Source organism: Paraphaeosphaeria sporulosa, assembly GCF_001642045.1.
Source record: "Paraphaeosphaeria sporulosa strain AP3s5-JAC2a unplaced genomic scaffold CC84scaffold_4, whole genome shotgun sequence".
Classification (NCBI taxonomy): Eukaryota; Fungi; Ascomycota; class Dothideomycetes; order Pleosporales; family Didymosphaeriaceae; genus Paraphaeosphaeria; species Paraphaeosphaeria sporulosa.
The window spans coordinates 2,833,157-2,858,410 of NW_017253363.1; the positions used below are offsets into that span (position 1 = coordinate 2,833,157).

A 25,254-nucleotide genomic window follows, 5' to 3' on the forward strand; every position below is an offset into this window, starting at 1 on the left:
TTTTGAGTTGATTTCAATCAACTGCTTCTGCCATGATTAGCAAGCGTGCAATTGCGGTAGTATCTGGATGACATACATGTAGATGCTTTGGCGAACCTTCTCTCGCTAAACGTACGAGGTCACTTCCCTAATCCCGCTGTGCTCCGAGTGGCTTGGAAGTGTCGTAACGCAACGATATCGAGCGTAGTGATCAGGCAGAACCCATACTCGGCCAGCGCACGATTGTAATTGCAGATACGGTGTACCTCAGGTGCCCAGAGGTTGAGAAATGATGAGCGATCCTGGGCGTCGATGAGACCTTTCCGAAGGCGTGAAGGAGGCGCCGAGGTGCGCAAGCCTCTATCGTCACACGTCCGGTAATTGGCAGCAATGTGCGAATGATGCAGGTTGGGCGCCGCTTTCTTGTATACACGGGAACACAATGGGCCAAGATGACCTTAACAACACGGCTCAAATCCACTCTGCATGTCGCAGTTAGCCTATTACCGCCGCTTCATGCCTTCCACCTCCTACGCTACCTATCCCGTACTTTAGACCTCATGTCAGCGACAGAGCTAGGCAAGCGGCGTTTCGAACGCCACACCAATCTATCCCCGTCGATGATGGGTCTCCGCTTGGTACGCCAGGCGACAGGCACATATTCGATACTGGAGCGCAACTTAGCCAGTGGAAAGTTTCGACGGAAGCCCTAGCGGAGCATATAAGGAAGAGCGGCCGCCTCACGGCTGTAGCAGCTGTGCGCCATTTTGTGGCTGACCCGCTTCTGGATCGAGCTGAAAGTTCGTCATTCCGGACTTATGCTAGAATGCTCCGGGTCACTATGATAACCATCTGCCTAGTACATTTTGCTCAAAGTTTATCTCTCGAGCCAACCACGTCCGCGGACGTGACCGAGGTCTTGTTACTGACACGGAGTAACTGTGCGCGACGAGTTATTCATTGGGTTGCTCATGCTGCCGTCAAGCAAATAGAGTCTGTACAGAGATTAGGCGTGTAGTCCAGACGTGGTAACAGTGCAAGCCATCAAGCACTGTGGTGTCCCGAGTCCTTGGAAGGGAAAGAGATCTGACGGTTACCCCGCGGCTAATATTTTCCTAGCCCAAACGTTGGTCCGGAATGACTGCTTTTAGAGGTATAGCTCCTGAAAGTACGCACGCCCTCGCTACCATGAACGCTCAACAGCTCGGGTAGCCAATGCGATGACATGAAAGCAATTGCACCAGTCTCTAGTCCGCAAATCTAGGCTTCCATCGCGCTTCTGCGGATTCATCGTTGCAACGCGTCTACAAACCCCTGAATGTGTGGCTTGTTACGCTGCAAATGCTGCTTCAAGTTCTTTCGTATCATTAAAAAACCAGTATAGAACGTGTAGGTGGAGGGTAAGTGTGCGCCTGGGAGACTTCGAGCAGAAGTTCTTACAGCATTCGGAACGATCGGTCCAAAACAATACGTTATTCGCGCTTGTCTCAGCTGCGAGGTCGTTGGCGCTTGTGATCTGTTGGCCTGTGCAATTTACGAAGGGCTGATCTCTTTCGCCAATCGCTCCATGCGCGATCTGCCGTGTTAGTGCCAACAAACCAGGGTCCCTGCCGTCGATCGAGGTCCAGGAACGCGTCCGATATCACCTCGTATTCTTTTGCTTCCATGCCGAAATTACAACCTCATGCAGGTGTCTATTGCTACATCTGACAGGTCAAAGTAAGGTTCTCTTCTGATGTGCATCAAAGTGAATTGCTGGGCGGAGCTGGACCCTGAAACAGCAAATTCGCTGCCGGCACACTAGTAAGAATACATGCTGTCACAAGTCATGACTAAGCCCTGTTGATATGGTTGAAGTCTAGCAGACGTTCATTTCTTTGCGACAAAAATGCTCGCCGAACAGACTGCGGTGGCTGATGGTGGGATCCAATCGCTTGGACGACACTAACGATAACGAAAAACGAGGCATCCCGGAAATAGGCTGAACCCCACGTGAAGAACGTCGACGATCCCCCGGCGCGCACGTTGAAGTGGGTGTTGTGGGCACGGGATCGTCGTGACTCATGGAGGAGACCCTTCTGTCCGCCGCCTGTAGCTCGTAGACTGCTGGGGACATCGGAGCTCCGTCCGGCGAAAGCCAGAGACATGTGATACTGACAACCAACAGATCGTGATGGAAGGCTCTAGAGCGTTGAAGAGCCACCTAGGACGGCCGTAACGTGAAGTCTGTGCGGCCCTTACGATAGTGTGTCTCGACGCGAACCACTAAAATAGATATCTCAAATAGAGCTACCATGCTGCGGAATGTTTACTTGCTTGTTTGTAGAGCTCCTTACGTGTTCACACCTCGGCATCGCAGGACTAGTTAAGATGAATTCGATCGCGTCTAATTTATCCCCTTTCAATGTTCTTATTAAGAGTAGTTGAGTCACTTGATCGCAAGGTTTGTACGTGCCCTTTTTCCTGAGGCGTTTCCACAAAGTAATGCAAATCATCCCAAAGTCCTCGGCGGTGGCGACCCGCTCAGAAATTGAAAAGTATTTGCTCAACGTCTGTGCACGGGCTAATCAGTGTGTTCGACCGCTGAACCTCCAGGGTGTTGTCTCGAGAAGCTCGAATATTGTTGAGTAAATTTTGCTTGACTGACCCATCACGCCCGGTCTCTATTTCTCCCTCCCCAGGTACCTTTTCGTTCAAGATCTGACTGGTAGACGTGGTAGAATCCTTGTTGATCGAGTTGGACGTTAGACAAACAGTGCTGCCAATTTGAATATTCGTCGTGCTGGGTTCGATGTTGTGCAGCTGTTCGCCGGTCCCGTACTGAATGATGGTGCTAATGTCTCTGTATTCCTCCAGAATTTCTTCGCCTGTTTCGGCAGAGTTGGCCTGAAATCCGGGGTCGCACAAGGTTTTGATCGAACTAAACGCTGTTTTCACTGATTGCGTTTTCAGGACGTGGCACCATAACCGATCAGCGATAGTCGACGCCGCATCACGGCCTAAGCTAGGGTTCACCCCGGTAGGCATTTTCTTAAGTTCTGCGATTTTGCCTTTCAGGCTCTCAGATATTGCTGATGAACCGAGACGGTCGAGTGAGCGAGCAAGGGTTGGAGCAGTGTACGTCACATGCGCGCATGCCTGCTTTGGATCAGCTACCAGACAATTGCACCTAACCCTCACCAAAGCCGGATGCGACGTACAGATGTATAGTTGACACGCCATAAAGCTGGAGCGACGTTTGTCAAACCATGGATGAATGTATTGGCCTTTACCTTGAGGTTAGTCAAGGATCCCTTCAGGTGGAGACAGATCGAAAAACGTAGCCCGGCTTCAGCCAGGGCTGCGATGCATGCCGGATCAGACAACATATCGTCAGTGATATCAACAACCACATTATTAGGCTCTGAGCTAATGTCATATACCTTCCTTTTGCCACGATTTGGGGAGGCGAGTTTCAGATCAAAGTTTGGATTGCTTGGTGTCTTGCATAAGCGCGCTTGGACATGGATGCTTTCACCTTGATCCATGGCCTTGCTCTGACATGCCGAATTCAGTAGTGGATCGGATCTGCTTGATGGATCTGCATTTCGGATCGTATCAGCAAAGAAGGCTTCGGCATCGCAGGGCTCAAGTGCCGACTTTGCCGCTTCCCGCTTTGGACGCTTGCGTGCTGGTGCACGGGTTCTGGTCTCGCAAAATGCCATGACAAACTCGATTGAGTTCAAATTAAATATCGGTATTGCATTTGGAGGCCAAAGGTCTACACTGAGTGAGCTCTCATAGCTACCTTCGGCGTTGGTAGGTGACTGTGCATCTTCACGCCAGCGGTCAATGTTGAGGTGCAACTTTCCGTGCGTCGGCTCATAGTTGACAGGCAACGAGATGCGAAAGCCAAGTTGCTTCCACGCCTGATTGATCAGTACGTGAGATGCTGTAGGTCACGATCACTCACTGGAGCATTGACGATGCAGTCTCCAAGCTGCTGAAGACCGTGACTGTCCAGGGGTTGCCCAAGCTTTGTGCAGTTGAAGGACATGTGCATGTCGTTGCCACGTTTGACCCAAACATTTCCGGATGACATATAGTCCAGAAGTGTGTCGATTTCGAGGTTATCAGCGTCGAAGCTGATGTTCTGTGCTGCAGGGTTATTTAAGTCTGGTGAGAGAGTGATCAATGTTGTGAGCCACAGCTCAATGTTGGCAGCCTGCATTGCAATCACTGCGCGGCCTAATTCGATAGTCCGGGACATCTTCACAATGCCGTGAAACCTGCAAGCGCAGCTACTTGGGCAGTGAAGTGAAGGTGTTCGGATGGGCGACCCGCAATGATCCCAGAGGGAAGGCCAAGACGCGAACAGACGGCAAGTGTACCCGACGTCATGCCTGCTCCAGCAGCTCCACAGCCCCTCCACCCACCACCATGGCTCACTTGTCCAGGATAACACTGCGCCGCGTGAGCAGGGCCGCCGAGTGCAATTGTGCGCGTTCGTTCCTGGCGCGACCTGCCACAGTTCCAGCGACGCATCGCGCCTTCCGCACCACGTCTCCCAGCCGAACCGATGGCGTATTTCGCGAGCTCACGGCGCAGCGCCTGCAGACGCCATGGGTCGAAGCATTGCGCAAACAACAGGAGGAAAGCAAGAGCGGCGCCAAAAAGCCCCTTGCGCCTCAGGTCCCCAAAGAACGCGATTTGACCCCAAAGCGCATGGATGACAGCTACCACAAAGTCGTGCTTCCTCTTGCGCAAGACCCATGGCTGCTCGACACGTACCTCAACTCCTCCGGTCACATACGGTTGGGGACGATATTCATGGATCTCGATGCGCTTTCTGGAGTTATCGCGTACAAGCACACTGGCGACGACGTAACCACCGTGACCGCCAGCTGCGATCGCATCGTGATCAACCATCCCCTGACCGAGATCTGCGATTTGGAACTGTCTGGGAAAGTCACATATGCGACTGGCAGGAGCAGTATGGAGATCACTATGCAGGTCGCGAAAGCACCGCAAGAGGGCCAAACCATCAAGAACGAGGACGTGCTCATACACTGTACAATGACAATGGTTGCTCTAGATCCAGCTACAAAGAAGTACAGCGCTCCTCCAGTTGATTTCCGTAGAGCATGACAGCTGATGCAGTCTCCAGACCAGTCAACGTTAACCCGCTCATCGTCTCCTCACCCGAAGAAAAGCGTCTCTACGACCTTGGCGAACGCAACTCAAAAGTCCGCAAACAACGCAAAGAGACAGCTCTCACCAAACACACGCCCAACGACCTCGAATCAGACCTCATACACGCCTTCTGGCAGAAGCAACTTCAGTACCATGACCCCTATGACGAGCTCCGCAAACCCGACAACGCGCACTTCATGGACACCACCATACTCCGCAACGCCACCATCATGCAGCCCCAGAACAGAAACAGGCATCAATTCATGATCTTTGGTGGCTTCCTGCTGAAGCAGACATTCGAGTTGGCATTCACGACCGCCGCTGCCTTTGCGCACGCGCGCCCCACGTTCGTCTCGCTCGATCCGTCAACCTTTCAGAACCCTGTACCCGTCGGCTCGATCCTATACATGACGGCAACGGTCGTATACACAGACCCCCCACTCATCGGTGCCCCAGACGAGCAGTTCGACCCTCAGAGCGAATACACAAGGGTGCAGGTGCGCGTGGACAGTAAAGTGCGTGATGTCGAGCACGGCCGTTCCAAGCCCACGGGAACATTCAACTACACATTCACCGTGAAGAAGAACATCAGAGTGGTACCGAGGACGTATCAGGAATTCATGCTGTATCTTGACGCGAGGAGACGAGCGGAGCAGGTGAAGGAGACTCTGCAGCATGAGGGCGTAGGACTCAGCGCGCAGACCGCGGAGGAGAGTGTGACTGAGTAGCGCGGTCTCTGGCGACCCTGTAATCATTGTACATCAGACCGAAGTTAGATCGCGCGAGGGGACTTGTGCGGGCATGCGCGTAGCACAGTCTAGGAATGCTATGTAGAGCGAGTTGACCCACGCAACATTGACACGAGAAAGTACTCAATTGGGATCCAAACGGAAATCATCTAAGCAGAAGCCTCTGTCACAAAACTAAGCATACTGCGCTCTATGGTATATCAACAGGACAAGATTCAGTCCAGCACCCAATCCAAATCCACGTAACGCCTGTACCGTGCCAAATCCCGAGCAACCGCGACGCTAAACACTCGCGCCCAAAATGCTCGCTCGATGCGGGAGAACAATGAAAGAATCAGAAAAGACATGGTATCCAACAGAAAAGCCAACCGCAAATGCAAGCCCATCCCTCGCGTATACTCGCGTGGGTGTTTCCAGCCGTACCGCCTGCACACCCCTGTATAGCGAAAGGCGGTGAGTCTAGCGGTGTGAACCCCCCATCCCTCAGCTCAGCATTGGGGTCCAAGTGCAACAGCCCCAGCGCAACCGTCTCGGTCCCGATGCGCCCATCTTATATCTCGTCCAGCTCAAACTCGAGCGCGACGTCCTCGCTACACTCGTGGCAGTAGTAGTTGCTGAACCCGCCGCACTCGACCGTCATGTTCTTGCACATGTCTATGCTCCACGCGTCGTACGAGTAGCCTGAGAGGAGCCGGTTGTGGCAGATTTCGATCGAGTTGGCCCTGCCGATAGGTAAGCGGTTGTGATGGGATTGGGAAATGGGAGGAGGGAGACGGAAGGGAGACGGACCAGATGTAGTAGTCGTGGTTGCAGTAGTACCAGGAGTAGGTGTAGGAGCACATCGTGGGGGGTTTTATTGGTGGGTTGGTTGGTAGGGTGGGGTCGGTGTGCGATTGGGTGTGCGGTCTGGTGTGTCGCGTGGTCGGTCAGCGAGCTGGTACGCTGGGAGGAGGAATGTGGTCTGATTGAGATGCTGGAACTGGAGTCAGACAAGAGTCTTCTTCATCGGTGTTGCTCTGCGGTCGATGCGCTGATTGCATGAGGCTTTGCGCCTAGCTCGAGTTTTGGCCAGCGCAACAAGGCTGGGCAGAAATGGATGCTGAGCACTCACCTTGACGCTTGGGATCAATGCGAAGAGGACGTGAATGTAATACTAGCCGAAAGACACCTGGGGACAATGCTGCGTGTTGCAATCCGTTCGAATGTTCTTTACTCTGAAGCAACCGTAGTATGTATGCCCTTATCTTCCTTCAAATCTTCTATCTCCGCACTTCTAAGACGCTCAGTAATCCGACACTGTTAATAGCTAGCAGCAGGAAGCATTTGGGCGTCCCCACGAGGGCGCAAAGGCGGCTTTATACGTGCGCCTTTGACTCCTCGAGCGCTCGGACCGCAGCCCACGCCGACGGCAGGGTGCTCCCCGGATTAGCTGCACTGTGATAAGTTTGATAAACGTGAAGCGGGCCAGCCGAGATGCTCGGGCCCACGTCTAGGGTCGCCCGGGGAATACATGCAGCCCTCGCATGAGCTGTAGTTCTAGGCGGTGGACGTGGCCATCCGCGTCTGGGGCCGCTGTGCACAGTATGCACGGTCATATGAAGGCGAGCGGTATGCCTTCTCCATACACGCACTATATCGAAGGGTTTGAGCAGAACTTTCAGCGCCGAAGCGCTCGCGTGGCTTCTTGCAGTGGTGGTAAGCCCCGGGTCGTGTGCCTGTCTCCGAATACCGGCAAAAAGTGGACTGGACCCTGCGTCGGACCCTGCATCTCGTTTGACTCTTTGGGCAGGCCAACCAGCGTCGAGTGTCATGCTCAGGGCCCGTGAAACACAGCTGCGCGGCTCAAAGAGGAATGTAAGAGGCCTAGAGCGGCCGGCTAGTGCGTTGTTCGCTCGCGTGGACCGACGAAAGACTTCCGTTGTGCAGCCCGTCGATAAGAACGTACTACAGTCTGGGTTGGAGTTGCTTAGGTGGGTGCTCTCACCAGAGATACCAACATTCTATAGTCCATGGACTGCATTGGAAGGTGACTTTGAACCCCGGCCACCTGTCCACTCCACGATGCCGCGTATCGCCAGCCCATGTTCTGAGCCGATGCTCCCGTCGAGAGTGACAATCAATTGATCCCTCCCGAGGAATCCCCTCCAATGAGCTTATCGATTACACAGCGCTATCAATGCCTCGCTGGAGTTTCCCCCTGCACAAGCTGACATTCGTCCTCACCGCCTAGCGCCCAGATGACCCAGCGAGCGTGGCCAATCGAACCCCAGAATCGCGCCGATGGTGGGAGAGCATTACCGTCTACAGCGAAGCCATGAGGAGGCAAACCGAGAAAGTGAAGTGTGAAGCGCGCATGCTGCTTAGCTAAGAAATGCCGCCATGCCGATCGCTTCCGAGCAGCCTCATCCCTTCCTCTTCGGGTCATTTCGGGTCGGCCCAAAACACTCATGACCTGGAGGGAGAAGGACGGGCATGCATTGAAAATCCATATGGGCCATTCCAAGTACATGTTGATGATGCTGGTGAAGTGCTTCTGACTCTGTTGAGCAACCTGAGTCAAGAGTGTCGTAGCTCACTGCCCAATGAAGAAGTTGAGACGAGGTTGTGCTCGGCCGAGCTCCGAATTAGCCTAGCCATTTTGTAGAAATTGGTAGCCATATAGAATTTATGCCTATACAAATTCTGAAGCATAGGAACTGGTTGGGGCACAGTCATTGGTTTTGGTATCAGAACCAGTAGTGACACGCGACAGTGTTGTCTCGAACCATTGTCAGGCGAATAGTCGCATCTCGAACAGTGTGATTTCGTCTAAACTACTGAGAAAGTGTATCCAACTTTTCGTAAGACATTGCAAGTTCATATACCACATATACCGATATGGCTCTAGTGATAGGACAGTCCTTGAAATGTGAACAAAGCATCCAACATGATGACCGTTGATGACCAAAAGAAACTCGACCGTGATATGAAACGCCATGCTGTGGGAACCTTTTTGGAAAAGAAAATGCTGCTCATCCGGAAAACCTACGTATCTCAAATAAACGAGCTAATTCTCGCTCAGCCAGTCGAGGAACTCGGGCGTGAAGTAGCTCACGACTATAGAGGCACCCGCTCGCAGAATGCCCTGGGTTGCCTCTTCAGCCATTGCCCTGAGGTCGAACACGCCGGCCTTCGCTGCTGCGTGGATCATGGCGTATTCGCCCGACACCTGGTATGCAGCTACAGGCATATCCTTACCAAGCTCTTTCGCATCGCTAATGATATCAAGGTACTGGCTAGCGGGCTTCACCATGATTATATCGGCGCCCTCATTAATGTCACGGACAATGGCTCGTCGGGCGAGACCACGACCGCCGGGGGGAAGCTGGTAGCATCTACGGTCGCCGAACGACGGGCATGAGCCAGCAGCATCGCGGAACGGGCCGTATAGAACGCCAGAGAACTTGGCCGAGTATGACATCAGCACGACCTGGTGCGCAATCCCAGCCTCGATCAACTTAAGCTTGATGGCTCGAATACGGCCGTCGTTCATATCGGAAGGAGCGACGCAGTGTGCACCTGCTTCGGCGTATGCCATGGCGACGTCGCTGATCCTGTCCACCGACAAGGCATTGTTAAGACTGCCATCATCCCGCAAGATACCACAGTGGCCGTGTGAGGTGTATTCGCAAAGGCAGACGTCGGCGACGATGAATAGATCGGGGAACGAACGTCGAAGCAATCGAATAGCCTTGATTACGGGACCTTTGGGGTCGTCGGCGCTGGTTCCTAACGCATCCTTCGCCCCCGGCGCAAGAGGCACGCCGAACAGGATGACGGATCTCAGACCCTTCTCCACGAGCGGTTTCAAATATGGGACGAGCTTGTTCAGGCCGCGGCGGTGTTGGTTGGGTAGGGCGGGAATAACGGTCTCCTCGTCGGGCTGGTCGGATATGAAGAGAGGGAAGATAAGCATCGACTGTAGCAGTGTCAGCTCCTGCATGCGTTGGATTGCGGATATTCGAAAACGCTGACCTTTGTCAATTGCCGCTCTGCCTGCCATGAGCGGGCCAGAGGGTGGCTGTATCCTCCATGCAGCTGACTCTTGATGTCTCCGGTGATACTGACGCTCGTCGCTGCCGTGCTGGCGTACGAACGGCCGCTTGAGAGCCCTGGCCGGCTGTCTCCGGTCATAGAACGACCGCTCGAAACCTGTGGTCGTCGGTCGTCCCTGTCGTCACTGCGGTCCGCGTCTTTGCGGAATGCAATATCTGAGACGAGCGAGGAGAAAGACATAGTGTGCGTGCGATTACTAGCGCAGATTTGCCCTTTGCGAGGTCGAAGAACGGATGCAGCGGGTATCAATGGGCGAGTTTTGGGCTGTAGGGCGGAGTGGAGGGTCTTGGAAGTGTCGCAATAAATGCGATGGACGAGGTGGCGGATTTAGAGCCGTTGCAAGGATGCCGCGAGCCGAGGCGGGTCCTGTGATGGTTTACTCCGAGAAGCTTGTGAGCAACCTCGACTCAACACTGGCGCGGAATGAAGAAAGAGGGGCTGAGGAGGAGCTTGCAGGAGCCTTGTAATTGTGCACCGTCTGACCTTTGTACGCGAAGCTGAACGCTGAGAAGAAATCTGCGGCTGCCCAGCGCTGAAAGCACCTCCGAGCCTTCTCCGCCATAGTATAAGCAGCCGCTGATTGGCCGCCTTTGGGAGTGTGTGCATATTGAAAGCTTCCAACTTCTCACAGCTCAAGGCGCACCTAGCCATCAACGTGCATGTCAACGACAGGAACGATCGGCCCGGCGTACTGCGTTTATCTACCAGATGGGGACCTTATCGTGGTGATGCTTTTCCGATCTTGACCCCGCCGGCTGCTATCTGGTTCACCACCAGGGTCTAGATGGATACCATCCCGCCGGACTGGCCGTCGTTCCATGCACCCCTCCAGACGGCGCGGCCTCTCCACGGAATGCCAACCTCATTCACGCGGGCGCCCGCAACTGACGCGCAGCAATGTCGTTACACTAAACCACAATGACTCTAAGGGCTTACTTGGAGCTTCGAGTTCTCGTCTCTGGGCCAGGAACGCTCTCCGTGGCGTAACTGCTTCCATGGTACACAGCGGAAGCGTGCAGCTCCACGTAGAAAATTCTGCTCAATGGCTTTCTCGACACGGCACTTACAGAGCGAGCTTGTATATAACAAAGGAAGTAAATCTGCTATCTCAAGAACAAGGAAAATATGACTCTGGAAATCGCTACCCCTGCACCGCTGTCTCGCGTTGGCTCGTTGCGTCGTCACGGGTCGTTGCGTCGAAATGGTTCATTACGCCGCCACGATTCGGGGCGAGAGAATTCAGAAAGCATCTACACGTCGATTATGATCAGATGTGAGACGGACGCGGCCCTGATAGCAAACGTACAGTCAATTCGCAAGTTCGCTGCTGTAAGTCTTGTTCATCTTATCTTCTGATTGGGCACCCTCCTTCACTGCGATATCAATTGCATCACCCGCCGTTATAATCACATCTCATTTCGCCTGCATCCGTACAGGCAATGGCGTAATGTCCAAGTCGAGTCTGTCGTTTCCTTTACTTCTTGCCCTTGCGGCAAACTACCCCTCCACGCGGCCTTTGTCTTTACTCGACTTCACACCCATTCTACGCCGTCAGCACGCCGCACGCCACATCCCAAAGTTACTACTCGCGCAAGCACCTAAGAGCCATTGTCTCCCGGTGATACCTTGGACTTGTCTTGTTAATCTGCTTGTCGTTTGCGGTTTCCCCAAGCTGCTATATCAATCCGCCACCATGCCCGTACCTCAACACCGGAAGTCCCACTACCTTCTTCCGCTCAACAGCATGATATTCAAGTCGAAGTCGTCCTCCAACTTACCATCGACCGAACAGCGCAACATCCACACGAAGTCGACGACCACCCTCCATCGCCTATCTATGATCGAACAGCCAGATGAGGAACTCACTGCCCTGCCGCTCGCCCCGCCGAACAAGCCCATCCGTCGCACGCCGAAGAATCACGACCCAGCAATCTCCTCACTTCGATCACGCGCCTCAACCGAGCACCTAGAGACCGTTCCACATCCGGCGCTTAGACCTTCTAGGAGCATGGGAGATCTGAGGGATGGCGACTTGAAGGATGACAAGAAATTGGAGTCGATCTGGCGACGCTTCATCCTGGCACTCAAGAAGCCTTTCCGCAAGGGAAAGGAACCGGTCGCAGAACCAAGGGAGATGGTCATCGGCGGACCCACCGACTTCAAGCACCTGCAGACCGGAACTGCTTGCCTACCTGGCAACCCCACATTGCCCGCACCTGACAATAACGACCCTGAAGATCAGACTTCCTCCGGCGATTGGGAGACGGTTCGCCAGTCCGAGTCTACCTTCCGCCGGGAGGAGTCTTTCCAACGTCAACTCTAGTGTCTGGTTGTACGTATCGCTCCAGTCATGACACGGGTTGCCTGGCTAACATTGTCCAAGCTTCCTTCGATTCTCCTTCTAAACTTCAACCTCCTGTTCCACTGTAGGACAGACGAGACATTGCTGAAAGTCTAAATGTGGGAGTTGCGGCTTATTGGTCTTTTTGGCGTTGACTCAGCGTTCTTGCTTATCCATATCTTCCAATTCCGAAGTTGTTTACCATTCTCACGACTGCTTAGGCGGTCCCATTATCTAATTTTTGCTGACACCAGCGTCTTGTATTGTGTTACCCCAAGATTTTGTCTTTCACGCCAAAGATGGCGTCTGCATGATTCTAAAACCAGCTTTTCATGTATCACGCTGATGGCCAGCGTCTTGTACCATTCTGGAATCAAATTTTCATGCATTCAGCAAGTAGCAATACAGAACTCTAGCTATCTCTCAGGGGTCCTCGTCCTCGCTTCCCGCTCAACGCCAAAACTATGCTCCACATACACAAGTCCCATATCCTCCGCACTATCCGCCTTCCCTTGCCCCCTCCGCTCGTTCATCTCCCACCACCTCGCGAACCCCCTACTCGCCCGACTCGGCCGCCTCTCCCCCTCCCGACTATATATCTCCTCCGGTTGCCCCGGCGCGACTCTCACCTCCCCAATATCATCCCCCTTGCTGACAACAGAAATCTTCCTCGCCAGACTTTTGATCGGTGAACTGGGCTGCGAGTGAGATGTGCCGCTCTCAAGGTCGACGGCACCGAGAGGGATCGGGGTGCGGGATCTAGAGCGCGTGGACCAGGATGGGAAGGAGGGCGTGGGGGGCGTGATGCGCGAGGCGAATTTGCCGAGGGAGGAAGTGAGTTTGGGGAAGACGAGGAGGGCGACGATTTTAATTGAGGGGGCGCAGGCCACGAGGATGGCAATGTGGTTTTCGGTTACTGAGAAGAGCATCGTGGTTGCAAAGCGAACTGTGTGGGCGTTGGTCAGACGACATCTCCACAAGGTGCTGAGGAAGCCGCGAAGTGGATACTCACACGTGAAATCAGGCTTCACGGCGCCAATGTAGATGGCCCATACGCGTGCGGCGCTGGCTGCTAGGACGCTGTATCCTCGTCAGTTTTTGTTGTATCGCCGAACAGGCATAGGAAGCACGTACAGCCCACCCAACGCAAACAAGCAATTTAGTCCCACCTTCTGCGCCCTCCTCAACATAAGATTCCTAGTAAACACCACCGGCATCGCATACAGCACGACATCCGTCGCAAGCATCATGCTCGAATTGTACAAATAAAACGCATCCATATTGAAACAATACCCTTCGATGTCAGGATAGAACGCTTTCTTGAAGGGACGGCACCGCAGCAGGTCGACGAGCACGCTGGAAAGCCCGAAGCTGAAGGCGACGCCGTGCATGGCGTAGATTGCTATGCGGTGGGTGCGCTCGCGGGTGATTTCGGAGTAGAAGAGGAGGAGGGCGTGTTTGATGGCCCAGTTGCAGAGGAAATAGAAGACGTTGGAGGTTAGTAGGAGCTATGGGTGTTAGTTGGGTGATGATGTGTTTGGGAAGGGCTTAAATTGTACTTTTCTCAACTCGGGCATGTTTGCTGGGTCGACGTCGGCTTGGTGGAGGCCTAGTCCGAGCCCTGTGCTGACCATCTGGAAACTGGAGAATACGGTAGCAGATACCTAGAGATCGTCAATAACATGTTTCTTAAGGATAGGAAGACCGAATGCGTACGGCAGCGAGTACAATGAGGCCATCGTGCATGCCAAAGTTCCCGACAACGAATATTTTACGTCCTGCTCTGGAGACGACCGCACACAAAGTAAATGTAATAAGGACGGCATTGACCCAGAGAATGATCAGTCGTTGGTCTCCCATGGTCAAACAAGAAACGAAGACACTAAAGATACAATACAGAACGATAGCGAAGAAGGTCACTGCGAAACACGGAGGAGCGTACCATCGAACACGGGCGTCCCACAGTCCTCAGCTCGAGGCCACACGGTGCTTAATACTAGAACCACCGTCGTATATCACATGGAGAGATGTATAAGACGGCCGAGCCCAGCCAAGTGAGTAACTTACTCCCCGAACTGCCGCGCAACAGCGAGCGCTTACGGTTGCACGACACCTGCATGTTTCGAGCGCGGCTACCATTGGCTGAGAACGTGCAGATGTTTCGATCAGCGGCTGTCAAGGCATATTAACGTCAGCCCTGCCCTGGTCACAATATCAACAGTTCGACGATCGCTTACGCTCACGCTCTGGTAGACGCGAGGGGATGGTGGGCGCCGGGTAGCACTGTGCACCACGACCTGTAGTAGAATAAAGTATGCTACGGAAACTACGGGTGACCATGTTGAGCAACAATGCGTTGTGCTCCGCACAGTGAAGGTTTGCGTGGATGAACGCCTGTTTGACCGTTAGATGCACCCTTCGTACGCCCCGCCAGCGGTGTACCAATGAGGTACAGGCAACACTTTGACTTCAGCCCATCAGCATTAGCAACGGCTTCCTCCCGCCGCGCCGCTCCGACTCCACAATTCATATTTATCCTTACACCTGAAATAAACCGCCAACGCATGGCCTCAGCATCCTTCTGATCGCTGCTGCACTCAGCATGCCGATGTTGTCCACGATGAGAAAGGCGAGATACAAAAGGCACTGTGGGGCTTCCATAGGGCTGGCGCTCAGCGCGCTTCGTGCCCGCCCGAACATGGATGTTGATTGATGCCAATGGGTGCGGTTCCGTCCTCCCGGCGCCATAGCTCGCGTGGCTATGGACTGGGGTGCAGGCGGCCGCCCAACGGATGTGGGTTGTTCTCCGACCTTTTCTAAAGACGTGAGTTGATGGGTCGGAATATTTTATGCTGAAAATAGAAGTGGGCTCGTGGTGAGCGAACGGTGGTTCGCTGATAATGCTGCTCGCCGTCGCTGACTGTCTGCAACGAGCCTAGGTGATAAGGAGTGAGGATGAACACTGCAGATCGAAGAGACTGCTCTCGATGGGCAATCGACATGTTGCGATTCGTGGTCTAATTTTGGTGGAGGATCAAGAGCTGGAAGCCAACCTTTGGTGACATGTGAAGAATCGCGCGACCATGAAGTTATCCAATAATTACGCAGAAAAGCGGCCTCCAGTTTTAGAGTCAGCATGCTAGTCTCATGCAAGCAAGCTTAGGAGACCGGCTCTGCAGAATCATCCTCATTCCTGGTGTTGAGATTGGAATATTATCTTTGACATGCTTCGGCATCAATTGAATTACATGGTAAGTTCACCCACTGAAGGCGATACTTCCACTTCATTGTTAGATTATCGACCACCTGCACCCGCGTTTCTCTCGACCCAGGCCGGTAGTAGGAGACGTCTTCGCTGTCTCCGTAGGGTACTAATAAACGACCTTGGAATCTCCTGCACAATGACACTCTCCACTGATGTCTAACATCAATTCCATGGGTGCGCCTGCGCACGTCTAACAGGTGGCAACGTTCAGAGTAGTTTCATTGGAACGCGCTCGCGAGAAAGATGGAGGGCCACATATTGGCGATTGATTAATGCGTAGAGACTCTCGACTCGGTTCGTATTGAATTATTTTTAGGAAGAGATATTACCAGGTATGCTTCGTTTTTACCACGTAAAGACGCATGTAGAGAACAGTGTCGCCGTACTCACTAATGGAGGTGCGAGTATGGGACCCTCGGCTGAACCGATTCCGCTAGCCGCATATGGTCACGCTAGTCGTATTTGGCTTCGGTGAAGGGTTTCTTAGAAGTGGAAGTCGAGGCCGACCACCAATCAAGCCTTCCTACTTCTCAGGCAACATTCCGTACGCTTCAGAATCGCTACCCCAAACGCCATGCTCGTCTTGTCCTCTACTGCTTCACGCATCCATCGAAAGAGCTACCCGCCCTCGGTTGAGTAATTCCGCGACAATCAGCCAACCACGATTCAGTGAGAGATGGCCCCTAGCAAATCATCCACAAATGCACGTGGTGGCTTGCACATGGAGGGCCCGCCTCACAAGCGCCGGAAGACATCACAAGTAATGACAGCTGGAGCCGGCTTCTCTTGCTTCACGCTCGATGGCAATGACGTGAGTCTCCATCGCCGCTCGACGTTTTCTCCAACCCGAAAAGCAGAAGTAAAGGGAATAAGAAGAAAAGGTGCTTGTTTACGATGCCGGATTCTCAAACGAGCTGTAAGTCTACATACGTTTGATGGTGGTAACCGCTGATGGCGAAAGTGTTCGGGCGACGACCCGTGCAAGACCTGTATCACTGCTGCGCGAGCCGCTGCCAACTCGAAGGCGCTCCAGTGGATGGAATGTATCAGGCCATCTTTTCAAGCAATCAACATATTCAGTGAGGGTACGCTATAATTCCCCAACCTCGTAATCGCTCACGACTAAGACCCGCAGGTGTTACCACGCTACCCCAGCATCGCATCGATAGCATCATAGACCATCTTTCAATTGACGACGTGTATCTGGACTTTCACATACCTTTTGCCCTGAACGTGGACGCGGCCTCATCTCACCTTGCTCGATGGCTCGCGGAGGACGATGCCTCCCCTTCCCTCAGCGTCATTGGGGTCTTCTCTTGCAGCTCGAACACGAATCTGCTGCATAATGCCCTTGACCCTAATCTAGCCAGATATTTACGCCTCTTCGTCCATCTGACCACACGCCTCTACACTACCGGAATGCAAGGCGGCTATGAACATTGTACGGACGAAGAGATACGCTCTGTGCGGGACTGTGTAGGCGACAGATTGTTGCGGGCGCTGGACCCTCTGGTTCGCCCAAATGAGATCGAAGCATCCGAAGATAAGCTCGTGAAGCTGCGGTCCTTATTCCTCCTGCTTCTTGGTACTGTTGTAGGTATGAGGTACACCTGCTCAGACGTAAGCAAATGATCCTCCAAGCGAGTCGCTTTTGGGCACTGACCAATCACACAGGTATTCGATCAGACAGCCACTCGATGGAGCGAGCATGAGGCCAAGCAAGAAGCGTTGCTACGTCTCTTATGCCACTACTTGATATACATTGGGAAGGCAACAGCCCTACTAGAAACCTCAAGCGAAGAGAAGACCCTGCTTGACCGGTGGAGAACACAGTGGAACAAACCTGCAGCTTTCACCTGGAATTGTGATCAAGGCCTGGAGATACACTATAGGATCAAGCCTCCAGCCGACTGGATAGTGTCATCGTCCGAAGACCAGTCACTCAGCAGCATTGATGTTGACCTTTCAGAGTTCAATGATGTCACTGCGTTCACCGAAGACGGAGACCTTCTCAAGTGCGCATCATGCGGCACACTATGGTCCGACCTGGACCAGGCCGGACTGTGTCTGATCTGCCAGAAACCCGAGTACCAAGACGAAGGTTTCACGCAACTTATATCCTTCGAAAGCGACTTCGATCTCCAAACAGAACAATTGATTGGTTTTGGACAGCAGCCAGTCCTTGAGATGACTCCTTGGAGCTTCCAGAACTCATTGGCCGAAAACAGCGCTATCCAAGAAGAAACTCTGGGAATGGACCCTGAAGACGGCATTGACTTCTTCCCCTTCGATGTTGACGGTAATCTGGTAGAAGCAGAAGAGCCGTTTACAACGACTAGCACGGCATCCTTCCTCGAAGATGTCGGGTGATCGCGAGCACGACTTCTATTTTACCAATACCGGGTTCGGATGCTTTCCGATCTCGTCCGCAGCTACTGGTGTCGCTTCTCAGGCGTGCACCTCACTACCCGCAGTTTCCATACCATCTATTATTGTACTAGAGAAATTCATGCATGAAAGAAAGCTCATATCCCGGCCCATTCTCACGAGTCACTTGTCGATCGCAAATTCGAATTGAAGATGTAAGCGTAAGCACTCAGTCGCCGTCACATACGTTACACAAAGGTACATCTCACAACGCTCGCCAAACGCGTTAACTGTCGCCATTTACCTTTTTCCGGGGGCGTCATTCGGTGGAAACGTTGGTTTTGGCTGCTTTGGAATGGGCTTGTGTTGGCTTATACTTGTCGATTTCTTGTCGCTATTCTGGGGACAACCGAAGAACAAGATCCAACAGGACGTAGAAATCCTATCTTTTTGATAGCCTATATGTTCAGCTGACTAATGCATAACTTCAACTTGTCCTGTGACATATGAGCCAAAAGTCTTACTTCTCACTCAGGCACTGTTGAGTTTGCATAGAAAACCACAAACCTGCTGATGACATTCGCACTGGCAGCAACTTACATTGTGTACCAATAGAGGACCAAGAATGGGTGGGAAGGATGCGTATGAGGATTCTTTGGGACTGCCTCCCTTCATTTCATCAGCTGGAGACAGCCGTCCCGAAACTGCTCGGTCTCCAAAGTCTCAAAGCCACCACATAGAAGTGAATGATTGGAGGTAGCTCCGCGAGCCTAACTCGAAGCGTCTATTCTCTGGCCGAGACCCCCGTCGAGCTCTATATGAAACTCTGTACCGCTAGTACTTTCCATGGGCACAACCTCAAAGATCAAATCAATCATCTCATCAATCTCCAGGCTGTTCTTTAAATAGATTTTCCGGTTTCTAAAGGCTTCGAGTCTGTTCTTCACGTGTGCCTCTCCTGTTGATCATGATGTCGAGACATCATGTAAACAGTATTTCCCTTCTTCTCACTTCCTTCATTACTACGCCTGTCTTCACCTCTTCTATGGATCTTATATCTGGTCAACTGCTCTTCGCTTAATCTTTCGGCGTGCCTATAGTCAACGCGCGTATGAATATGTGATTGTAGGCGGCGGCACTGCAGGTGAGTGAAGTCCTTAGCACATCACGATTGCCTCCTTTCACGACAGTGTATCAGGTGTAATGGAGACTTCATAGAAATTTAGTGGCTCACCATTCCTTCACAGGTCAGCTTCTCGCCAATCGCCTCACTGCATCTCTTACCAACACCGTCGCCGTCATCGCAGCGGGTTCCTTCTACGAGTTCTCTAATGGCAAGCTCAGTGCAATACCCCGTTAAGTCTCGAGCAGCACGGGCATGACGCTTGATGATGTATATTTCCTTCCAAATAATCCAGCTTACTACTCTACCACCCTGTTCGCCCTTTTCAGCTACTTTCCACGGAGCACAGGGTTGCACACACTCGCATTTACCTCAATTTTGATCAACGATAGCTGAGCGTAATGCAGGTGAACGCCCTCGTAGATTGGATGTTTACGACTGAGCCAGAAATCAGGGTTGGTAACAAATCTAGCCACCACGCTCGAGGCCATGCGCTGGGCGGATGCACAGCAAGGAACCACAATGGCTAAAAGTATTATCTGTAGAATGGTCGAGGAGGGTGAGCTGAATGCGGTGGTGGATTCTCAGAGCCGGTTGTTTGGTTTTGAGAGGCTGAGAGTGCTCGATTTGAGTGCAGTGCCGTTTCTGACGCCGGGACATTCGATGTTGACGGTTTATGCGCTCGCAGAGAAGCAGGCGGCTGACATACTGGCAGGCAACTAGACTTTTTTTAACATGGCTTACGTGTCTTCTGTTAACTATTGAGATATTAGTGTAGATTTTATGCTCAGCAATGAAAGGTTGTACGACGCGACACAGTACCGAAGTGGCGGAGGAATCATGGTATCTCAGATTTGGAGTATCTGGTCTTCAAGTCTACAGCATCATCCCGACGTCGGTCCATACTGAGACTGATAACCACCTGGCAACGCATCAAGCCCTAGTCCACATTGTCAGCCACACACTCTACGAGGAAATTTCATTTTCCAACTTACAGCCGTCTATATCCTCTTCAAGAACCGGCTTCTGCGCACACTTATTCATATCCTCCACTGACTGCAGCTTGTGTCCATACTCGGAGCAGTTTGTGTAAAAGTAGCATGGCGAATCCAGCACTTTCTGCAGCGAATTGTCTTTCCACCCAAAGACGTAATCCGCATGGTTGGCATATCCGGTGCTATACATTGTCAAACAGAACGAGGCCATATCAGGGAGGAAGTCTCACGCGTCTCCAAAAGACCACACGAACGGGTTTCTCCCGTCCTCTGGCCACTCCAGGTCATTGAACTGCTTTGTGTCCCAGAGAACCTCGAACATCACCTGAGCAGTGCGAACGGGATGTGTGGCAGGACACGGGCCGCCGCTCTCGAAGGTGCCGGTTTCGGGGTAGCTGCAATGCGGTCAGCTATGCGCGGTATCGTGTGATGGGGGAAAGGCAGGCTTCACCTCATGTGCGACATGTGGTCGGGGCTGTCGAGATTCTTCCTATGCGAAGTCAACGTGTGCAATAAGTTTCTGCTGATCCGTGGACATTTACCCATCCCAGCATGTGGGAAAGCGCAGCGTCGTCATGATGCCCTCTTTGCACTTGCGCTGCGGGAATGCAATAGTCTCTGGCGAGCGCTGCGTCCAGGTGTCCAAGCACGTGTAGGTCAGGTACCTGTACCGCGAGGCTTCTGCAAGAGTCCTAGCGTGTACGTCTCCGATGAACATTCGGAAGCCCTGTTGCTGTTACTTCCCGCACTGAATGAAGTCGTGCCTGACTAGACGACGCACCGGCTTGAAGGCTGTCACGTTCGATTTCTGGTTCTCGTCGTAGATGGCATCTTGCATGTAGTAGATTGTCAGGCCCCCGTTCGCTTTCTCAAACTGGTTGTTCCCGATGTTGGGCACCCTTTTATACGTGCCGTTTTTGGCACGGAAATACATGACAGCAGTCCAGTAGTTTGCTGCGGCGGTCGTACACTCCATCAGCGCGGGGAGCTTTTCTGCTGATGTCTAGAGTCCACTCACAAAAGTCATCGGCAAACGTGCACGTCGTACAAGTGCTCTCGCCAGGCATATCTTTCCCAGGTTCCATCGTCGCGTTGAACGAGTTCTGGCGTGCCCATTAGATCTGCACGACAAGGAGCATCTTGGTAACAACTTACGCCGCCAACGATCTGATGTACATGCGCGGACGGATTCGCGCCCGGTTCCACCAGAGGATCTAATCGCTCTCGAACGAGCTGCGAGCAGTGAAAACGAACGATCGCTCGGCCAGGCACGGCGAGCGCCAGCACCAAAAGACTTTTCCAGTACATCTTGGATTTTCTGTGTTACACGATTCGTGTTGCTAGAAGCCTTGAAGTTGGCCTTGGTGGGCGTAGCAGACACCGATTTGGTGTTGCACACCCTAATCTACATCCATGCCCGAATAAACACCACGCATATATGGGGCCCAACGGGTGTATATTGTGGGGCATACAACACAATGCCGAGGTGGGGCAGCCCTTTCGGAGGCGTCGTAACTTGAGGTTTGACTCTTCCGACTGGGGACAACAATTGCTCTCACTGACACATCTCCATCGTTAACCTCTACCAGGTACATGACCATGTACTCCTTCTTCGCTGTCGTAACTCTCTTCATCCTCGTCGCTACAGCAGCCGCTCAAGACCTCTGTCCGAAAGACGAATACGCCTGCCTCGACATCATCAACTCCAGCCAATGTCTCGCGCAGCTCGTTATTCAGAAGATGTCTCCTCTGACCAAGGAAAACATGGCGAAGTGCGTCGAAACAGAGGGAGTCGCTAGCAGCTTGCCAGGAGCACAAAAGGTACACCGACCATATTTCATGGAAGGAACAGTACATTTCAAGGGATCCAGAGGCTGACGTGTCTTATATAGTTATGTCGGTGCCCCGGATGCCATACAGAACCCATAAACGCCGCGATCAGAGAGCTGTTTCCGCCGCCGTGCGTGTAGATTTAGGGAATGGAAGCTAGAGCGTTGCGCAAGGCTGATAGGTGGAAGCTTATGTTAAGCTATCGCGTGGAATCTGAGTGTTTTCTGCAGAGCGTTGTCATAGAAACAGTGGCTGGTGTTCGTTCGAAGATATAATCGGATATCGCGGCATTGAAGGCCATTTCTGAGCGATTGCTTTTCTAGTAACCACTTTATGTAAGGGATTCTAGGTATGAGTCCCGACAGTTGATGTTCCCTCGTCTCCTCAGCTCTACTCAGCTCTACTCGTCATCGTCGTATTCATCCGAGCTTTGATCGTCTATGAAATCGTCGCCACCCATTTCGCCGTCCTCCACACCGGATTCACTGTAGTAGTCGATAGCATCTGTGCTGTCACAGTCTGAAGAGTCGGTCTTTTCATACGGCCCTTGGAACGCGTCTCTCTCAACGTTGGATCCGGTATTCGACCTCTCGCAATAGGAAGACCCATTCTCGTCTGCCGATTTCCGAGGATATCGTTGGTCATCGCAGTATGCGTTGATGGAACCCTCATAGTAGCAAGCATTCTTATGGTCATCCGATCCCCCAGAGTAATCTTGATCATCGTCATATGTGTTGCCAGGGCTATTGTGACAACGCCGTTGAGCCCGCCTGTGCCCTCGGTACCCCGGGCTACCATCTTGTTCATTGATCACGTACTTGTGGTTGCCAGAATGTCTGATGAAAGTATTACGGTCTTCGTCGCTGATTACCGCATCGGTCTCTCGGTGCCTGCCGTAATCATGCGTGCAGTCAGAACCGTGCTCCTGATCAGACGCATATTGAACTGCCGCCTGCGCGTCAAGTCTTCGATATCCATCGAGAATGTCTCTCGATTCATCAAAAGCATCTAGTTCGTCGAAACCGATACCGTGACATCCCAAGAAGCGCTCCTTGTTGTCCCGACCGCCTTCCTTGATCATTTGATAGTCTGACTTATCCCGAAAGGAGGCACGCTCGGCCTCGTGAGATCCTGTGGCACCGTACGTGTTGTAAGTCTGCGTCGAGTACGAGGTCTGATGTCGCTCTCCCTTGGCAGGAGGGGATATATAGTCTGAGCGGGATCGGCTGGATGGGGACGCGGACGGAGGATAGATGCAATCGTGGCCTGGCGGATACGAACTCACCTCATGGGATCTTGACGTACTACGGTTGTTGTGACTATTGCGTAAGTAGGAACTGTCGTAACGGTCGCCACTTGGAACGCGAAAAATACAGTCCGACCGAGTCCGACTGGAAGATGATGCTGCAGGGCGAGAGATGTAATCTGAGCTTCGGGAATAGGATTTTTCCTCATGGCCGAACCGAATGCAAGCGGTTTGCGCTACCTTGTCCTGTCTAGAGGATGAGTAGTAATGCCGAAGGTCAAGAAAGACGTGCGGCTCTGAGTAGATGTTCGCTGAAGCAGCAATTCCGCTTGATCGGTGATCAAATTCGTCGCTATTGCTGTAATCGTTGTCGAATCCATTGTTACGGTCCGTGTGGAATTCATAGCTCTGGGAGGCCATGTTGCATAAGCTTGTCGGTTGGTCTGCAATATGACTGTTAATTTGTCGTAAAAGTTCGAAGAAGATAAAATTACAGTAGGTGTGTTGCATACTCTTGCGTTTTCTTTCCTGGGCTAAGACCCTGCTCGTCACTATTGGGAAGGAAGATACCCACTATGGCTGCACCGCCACGTGTTCCGCCTACGGACCTTCTCTAGCCGGTCCCTGTACCCAACCAAGCCATATTTGTCCGCAATACAGTTTCCCGTTTCCAGATATTGGATGGTGGCATCTCAAGAGTACGCTTAGTCCGCTCCAAAGACAAAGAGCTCTCTCACTTCAGTCTTCGTGTGCAAGCGTGTCTCTCATAATGTACTGCAGCTGATCTATCTCTTTACTTGATGGCCACTTTCTATCCATAATGGAAAGCTGATCCACTGAAAAGCGGACAAGGGTGCCTTCTGGTCCTAACTTCTTTAGCCAGATAGCCAGATGCTTAGTCGGTGCCATGTGACTATAGCGACAACCGAGGGACATTAAAAACCCGGCGTCATTCCCCGGCAGATTGTGACCTGTGGAACTGAGGAGCGGCCTTTCAATGCGGAGGCCACGGTTGGTGACCGCAAACTGCGCAGAAGGCGGGTTCGACAAGATCGACTTCGCGTGTGCGAATTCTCGCACAGAGTGAGCAAAGATGCCGCGAAAGGCGGTCCCCGGGGCCTCTGCCCGCCACGCAAAGATGGATAGGTCTGCGCTAGCTTTTAAAATCTCTTCTTGGAGTCGCATGAACGCTCGTGGACCCTCGCCATAGAGGAGTGGTAGGTTGACACCGAAGATGCCGAAAAGGCAGTAAGCAAGATCTTCTTCGCGTGTGGTCTCGCGATGTGCGGCCCAAGACATACGTTCAGCGATGGAATGGCTGCGCGATATGAAATGCCCGCTTATCACGCTGAGTGCGATACCTGTGATGCGTGATATTTCCGGGGCAAGGTTGAGCCGTCGTCCGTAGTAGCGCCACCTTGAGTCATAGAACCGGACTTGGCGGGGTGCGATCAGTTCTTGTAGTGTCCTAGGAAAGCACGTTAGATTCGCAGTGTTCGATGAGGTTGTCATGGTATAAGTTGGGCCCTTACCATCCTCGTGTGAACCATCGACAACGAGCAAAGTCAGCAGACGGGTCGCGTACATCAAAATCGCTCAGATATACAATACAATCCGCCGCCCGGCTGTACCATTTGAACATAGAATTGATAGCTTCTGTGAGCTCCGCACTGCTGCTTTTGTCGATGCAGCAAGTGTCGATCCCTGGGCGATTCAGCATCTCGCGACTCGCAGTCTACGACGGCAGAGCGAGAGGTTTACTCACAAAAATATTCGTATCCCTTCTCCTTCGCAATATCACAAGTCTTGAGGATTTTCTCCACATGTAGCCCGGATTCCTGCCTCAGATCATCGATATTGCAGTAGTCTTTGTAGGATATCTCATACGTCTCCCACGTATGGCTCAGGATCAGATAGGGAGGTACCTGCTTCCCGATGAACTCCTCGAAGCCCAGGGTTGCGCAGTTAATAAGCCTCATGGTGTCGTTGGGCTGCTCCGTTAAATGTGTACGCCAAGATATCTATCCTATGCGTGAACGTGGTGACAGAAAACACTTCGGTGGCAAGCCGATGACAAGGGATGATGCCAGAA

General features: G+C 52.5%; 14 protein-coding genes across 14 annotated transcripts; 6 read left to right on the forward strand and 8 right to left on the reverse strand.

Annotated features, from left to right (window-relative positions):
- Positions 1-2,314: 2,314 nt before the first annotated feature.
- Positions 2,315-4,391, reverse strand: CC84DRAFT_704728 (uncharacterized protein). Its single transcript, XM_018187114.1, has 3 exons — positions 3,932-4,391; positions 3,180-3,887; positions 2,315-3,117 (listed from the first exon to the last, which is right to left on the reverse strand). Exons 1-3 carry the CDS (start codon positions 4,226-4,228, stop codon positions 2,503-2,505), a joined length of 1,620 nt encoding a protein of 539 aa, XP_018038025.1. The 5' UTR covers positions 4,229-4,391; the 3' UTR covers positions 2,315-2,502.
- Positions 4,140-6,151, forward strand: CC84DRAFT_1118170 (Thioesterase/thiol ester dehydrase-isomerase). Its single transcript, XM_018175513.1, has 2 exons — positions 4,140-5,069; positions 5,126-6,151. The coding sequence occupies exons 1-2, from the start codon at positions 4,399-4,401 to the stop codon at positions 5,877-5,879; spliced, it is 1,425 nt and encodes a 474-aa protein (XP_018038026.1). The 5' UTR covers positions 4,140-4,398; the 3' UTR covers positions 5,880-6,151.
- Positions 6,020-7,220, reverse strand: CC84DRAFT_1163781 (uncharacterized protein). The gene is made up of 3 exons (XM_018178336.1): positions 7,012-7,220; positions 6,690-6,873; positions 6,020-6,622 (listed from the first exon to the last, which is right to left on the reverse strand). Exons 2-3 carry the CDS (start codon positions 6,740-6,742, stop codon positions 6,451-6,453), a joined length of 225 nt encoding a protein of 74 aa, XP_018038027.1. The 5' UTR covers positions 6,743-6,873; positions 7,012-7,220; the 3' UTR covers positions 6,020-6,450.
- Positions 7,221-7,255: 35 nt separating this feature from the next.
- Positions 7,256-8,325, reverse strand: CC84DRAFT_1175423 (uncharacterized protein; the record flags this gene model as incomplete). Its single annotated transcript, XM_018180154.1, has 2 exons — positions 7,256-7,851; positions 8,112-8,325. The coding sequence occupies 2 exons, from the start codon at positions 8,323-8,325 to the stop codon at positions 7,256-7,258; spliced, it is 810 nt and encodes a 269-aa protein (XP_018038028.1).
- Positions 8,326-8,696: 371 nt separating this feature from the next.
- Positions 8,697-10,484, reverse strand: CC84DRAFT_1163783 (tetrapyrrole biosynthesis, porphobilinogen synthase). Its single transcript, XM_018178337.1, has 2 exons — positions 9,915-10,484; positions 8,697-9,858 (listed from the first exon to the last, which is right to left on the reverse strand). The coding sequence occupies exons 1-2, from the start codon at positions 10,173-10,175 to the stop codon at positions 8,947-8,949; spliced, it is 1,173 nt and encodes a 390-aa protein (XP_018038029.1). The 5' UTR covers positions 10,176-10,484; the 3' UTR covers positions 8,697-8,946.
- Positions 10,485-10,638: 154 nt separating this feature from the next.
- Positions 10,639-11,413, forward strand: CC84DRAFT_704745 (uncharacterized protein). The gene has a single exon (XM_018187115.1). The coding sequence runs from the start codon at positions 10,814-10,816 to the stop codon at positions 11,270-11,272; it is 459 nt and encodes a 152-aa protein (XP_018038030.1). The 5' UTR covers positions 10,639-10,813; the 3' UTR covers positions 11,273-11,413.
- Positions 11,414-11,589: 176 nt separating this feature from the next.
- On the forward strand, positions 11,590-12,408 carry CC84DRAFT_1258712 (uncharacterized protein). Its single transcript, XM_018184849.1, has 2 exons — positions 11,590-12,327; positions 12,379-12,408. The coding sequence occupies exon 1, from the start codon at positions 11,689-11,691 to the stop codon at positions 12,316-12,318; it is 630 nt and encodes a 209-aa protein (XP_018038031.1). The 5' UTR covers positions 11,590-11,688; the 3' UTR covers positions 12,319-12,327; positions 12,379-12,408.
- Positions 12,409-13,145: 737 nt separating this feature from the next.
- On the reverse strand, positions 13,146-14,190 carry CC84DRAFT_1066531 (uncharacterized protein; the record flags this gene model as incomplete). The annotated part of the gene is made up of 5 exons (XM_018173635.1): positions 13,146-13,282; positions 13,349-13,416; positions 13,471-13,844; positions 13,896-14,000; positions 14,053-14,190. Coding segments are annotated over 5 exons (822 nt in total), but the record flags the coding sequence as incomplete, so codon positions are not given.
- Positions 14,191-16,277: 2,087 nt separating this feature from the next.
- CC84DRAFT_1216589 (uncharacterized protein) lies at positions 16,278-17,971 on the forward strand (the record flags this gene model as incomplete). The annotated part of the gene is made up of 4 exons (XM_018182820.1): positions 16,278-16,412; positions 16,563-16,686; positions 16,737-17,221; positions 17,276-17,971. The coding sequence occupies 4 exons, from the start codon at positions 16,278-16,280 to the stop codon at positions 17,969-17,971; spliced, it is 1,440 nt and encodes a 479-aa protein (XP_018038033.1).
- A 1,642-nt stretch (positions 17,972-19,613) lies between these two features.
- On the forward strand, positions 19,614-19,814 carry CC84DRAFT_1087929 (uncharacterized protein; the record flags this gene model as incomplete). Its single annotated transcript, XM_018174226.1, has 1 exon — positions 19,614-19,814. One exon carries the CDS (start codon positions 19,614-19,616, stop codon positions 19,812-19,814), a length of 201 nt encoding a protein of 66 aa, XP_018038034.1.
- A 161-nt stretch (positions 19,815-19,975) lies between these two features.
- Positions 19,976-21,566, reverse strand: CC84DRAFT_1195758 (uncharacterized protein; the record flags this gene model as incomplete). Its single annotated transcript, XM_018181418.1, has 8 exons — positions 21,242-21,566; positions 21,105-21,189; positions 20,868-21,040; positions 20,629-20,813; positions 20,538-20,576; positions 20,317-20,481; positions 20,087-20,268; positions 19,976-20,031 (listed from the first exon to the last, which is right to left on the reverse strand). The coding sequence occupies exons 1-8, from the start codon at positions 21,392-21,394 to the stop codon at positions 19,976-19,978; spliced, it is 1,038 nt and encodes a 345-aa protein (XP_018038035.1). The 5' UTR covers positions 21,395-21,566.
- On the forward strand, positions 21,507-22,529 carry CC84DRAFT_1163789 (uncharacterized protein). Its single transcript, XM_018178338.1, has 2 exons — positions 21,507-21,907; positions 21,979-22,529. The coding sequence occupies exons 1-2, from the start codon at positions 21,680-21,682 to the stop codon at positions 22,054-22,056; spliced, it is 306 nt and encodes a 101-aa protein (XP_018038036.1). The 5' UTR covers positions 21,507-21,679; the 3' UTR covers positions 22,057-22,529.
- On the reverse strand, positions 22,130-23,786 carry CC84DRAFT_704836 (uncharacterized protein). Its single transcript, XM_018187116.1, has one exon. The coding sequence runs from the start codon at positions 23,670-23,672 to the stop codon at positions 22,317-22,319; it is 1,356 nt and encodes a 451-aa protein (XP_018038037.1). The 5' UTR covers positions 23,673-23,786; the 3' UTR covers positions 22,130-22,316.
- A 114-nt stretch (positions 23,787-23,900) lies between these two features.
- Positions 23,901-25,141, reverse strand: CC84DRAFT_1216592 (HET-domain-containing protein; the record flags this gene model as incomplete). Its single annotated transcript, XM_018182821.1, has 3 exons — positions 23,901-24,630; positions 24,695-24,866; positions 24,928-25,141. The coding sequence occupies 3 exons, from the start codon at positions 25,139-25,141 to the stop codon at positions 23,901-23,903; spliced, it is 1,116 nt and encodes a 371-aa protein (XP_018038038.1).
- Positions 25,142-25,254: the final 113 nt, after the last annotated feature.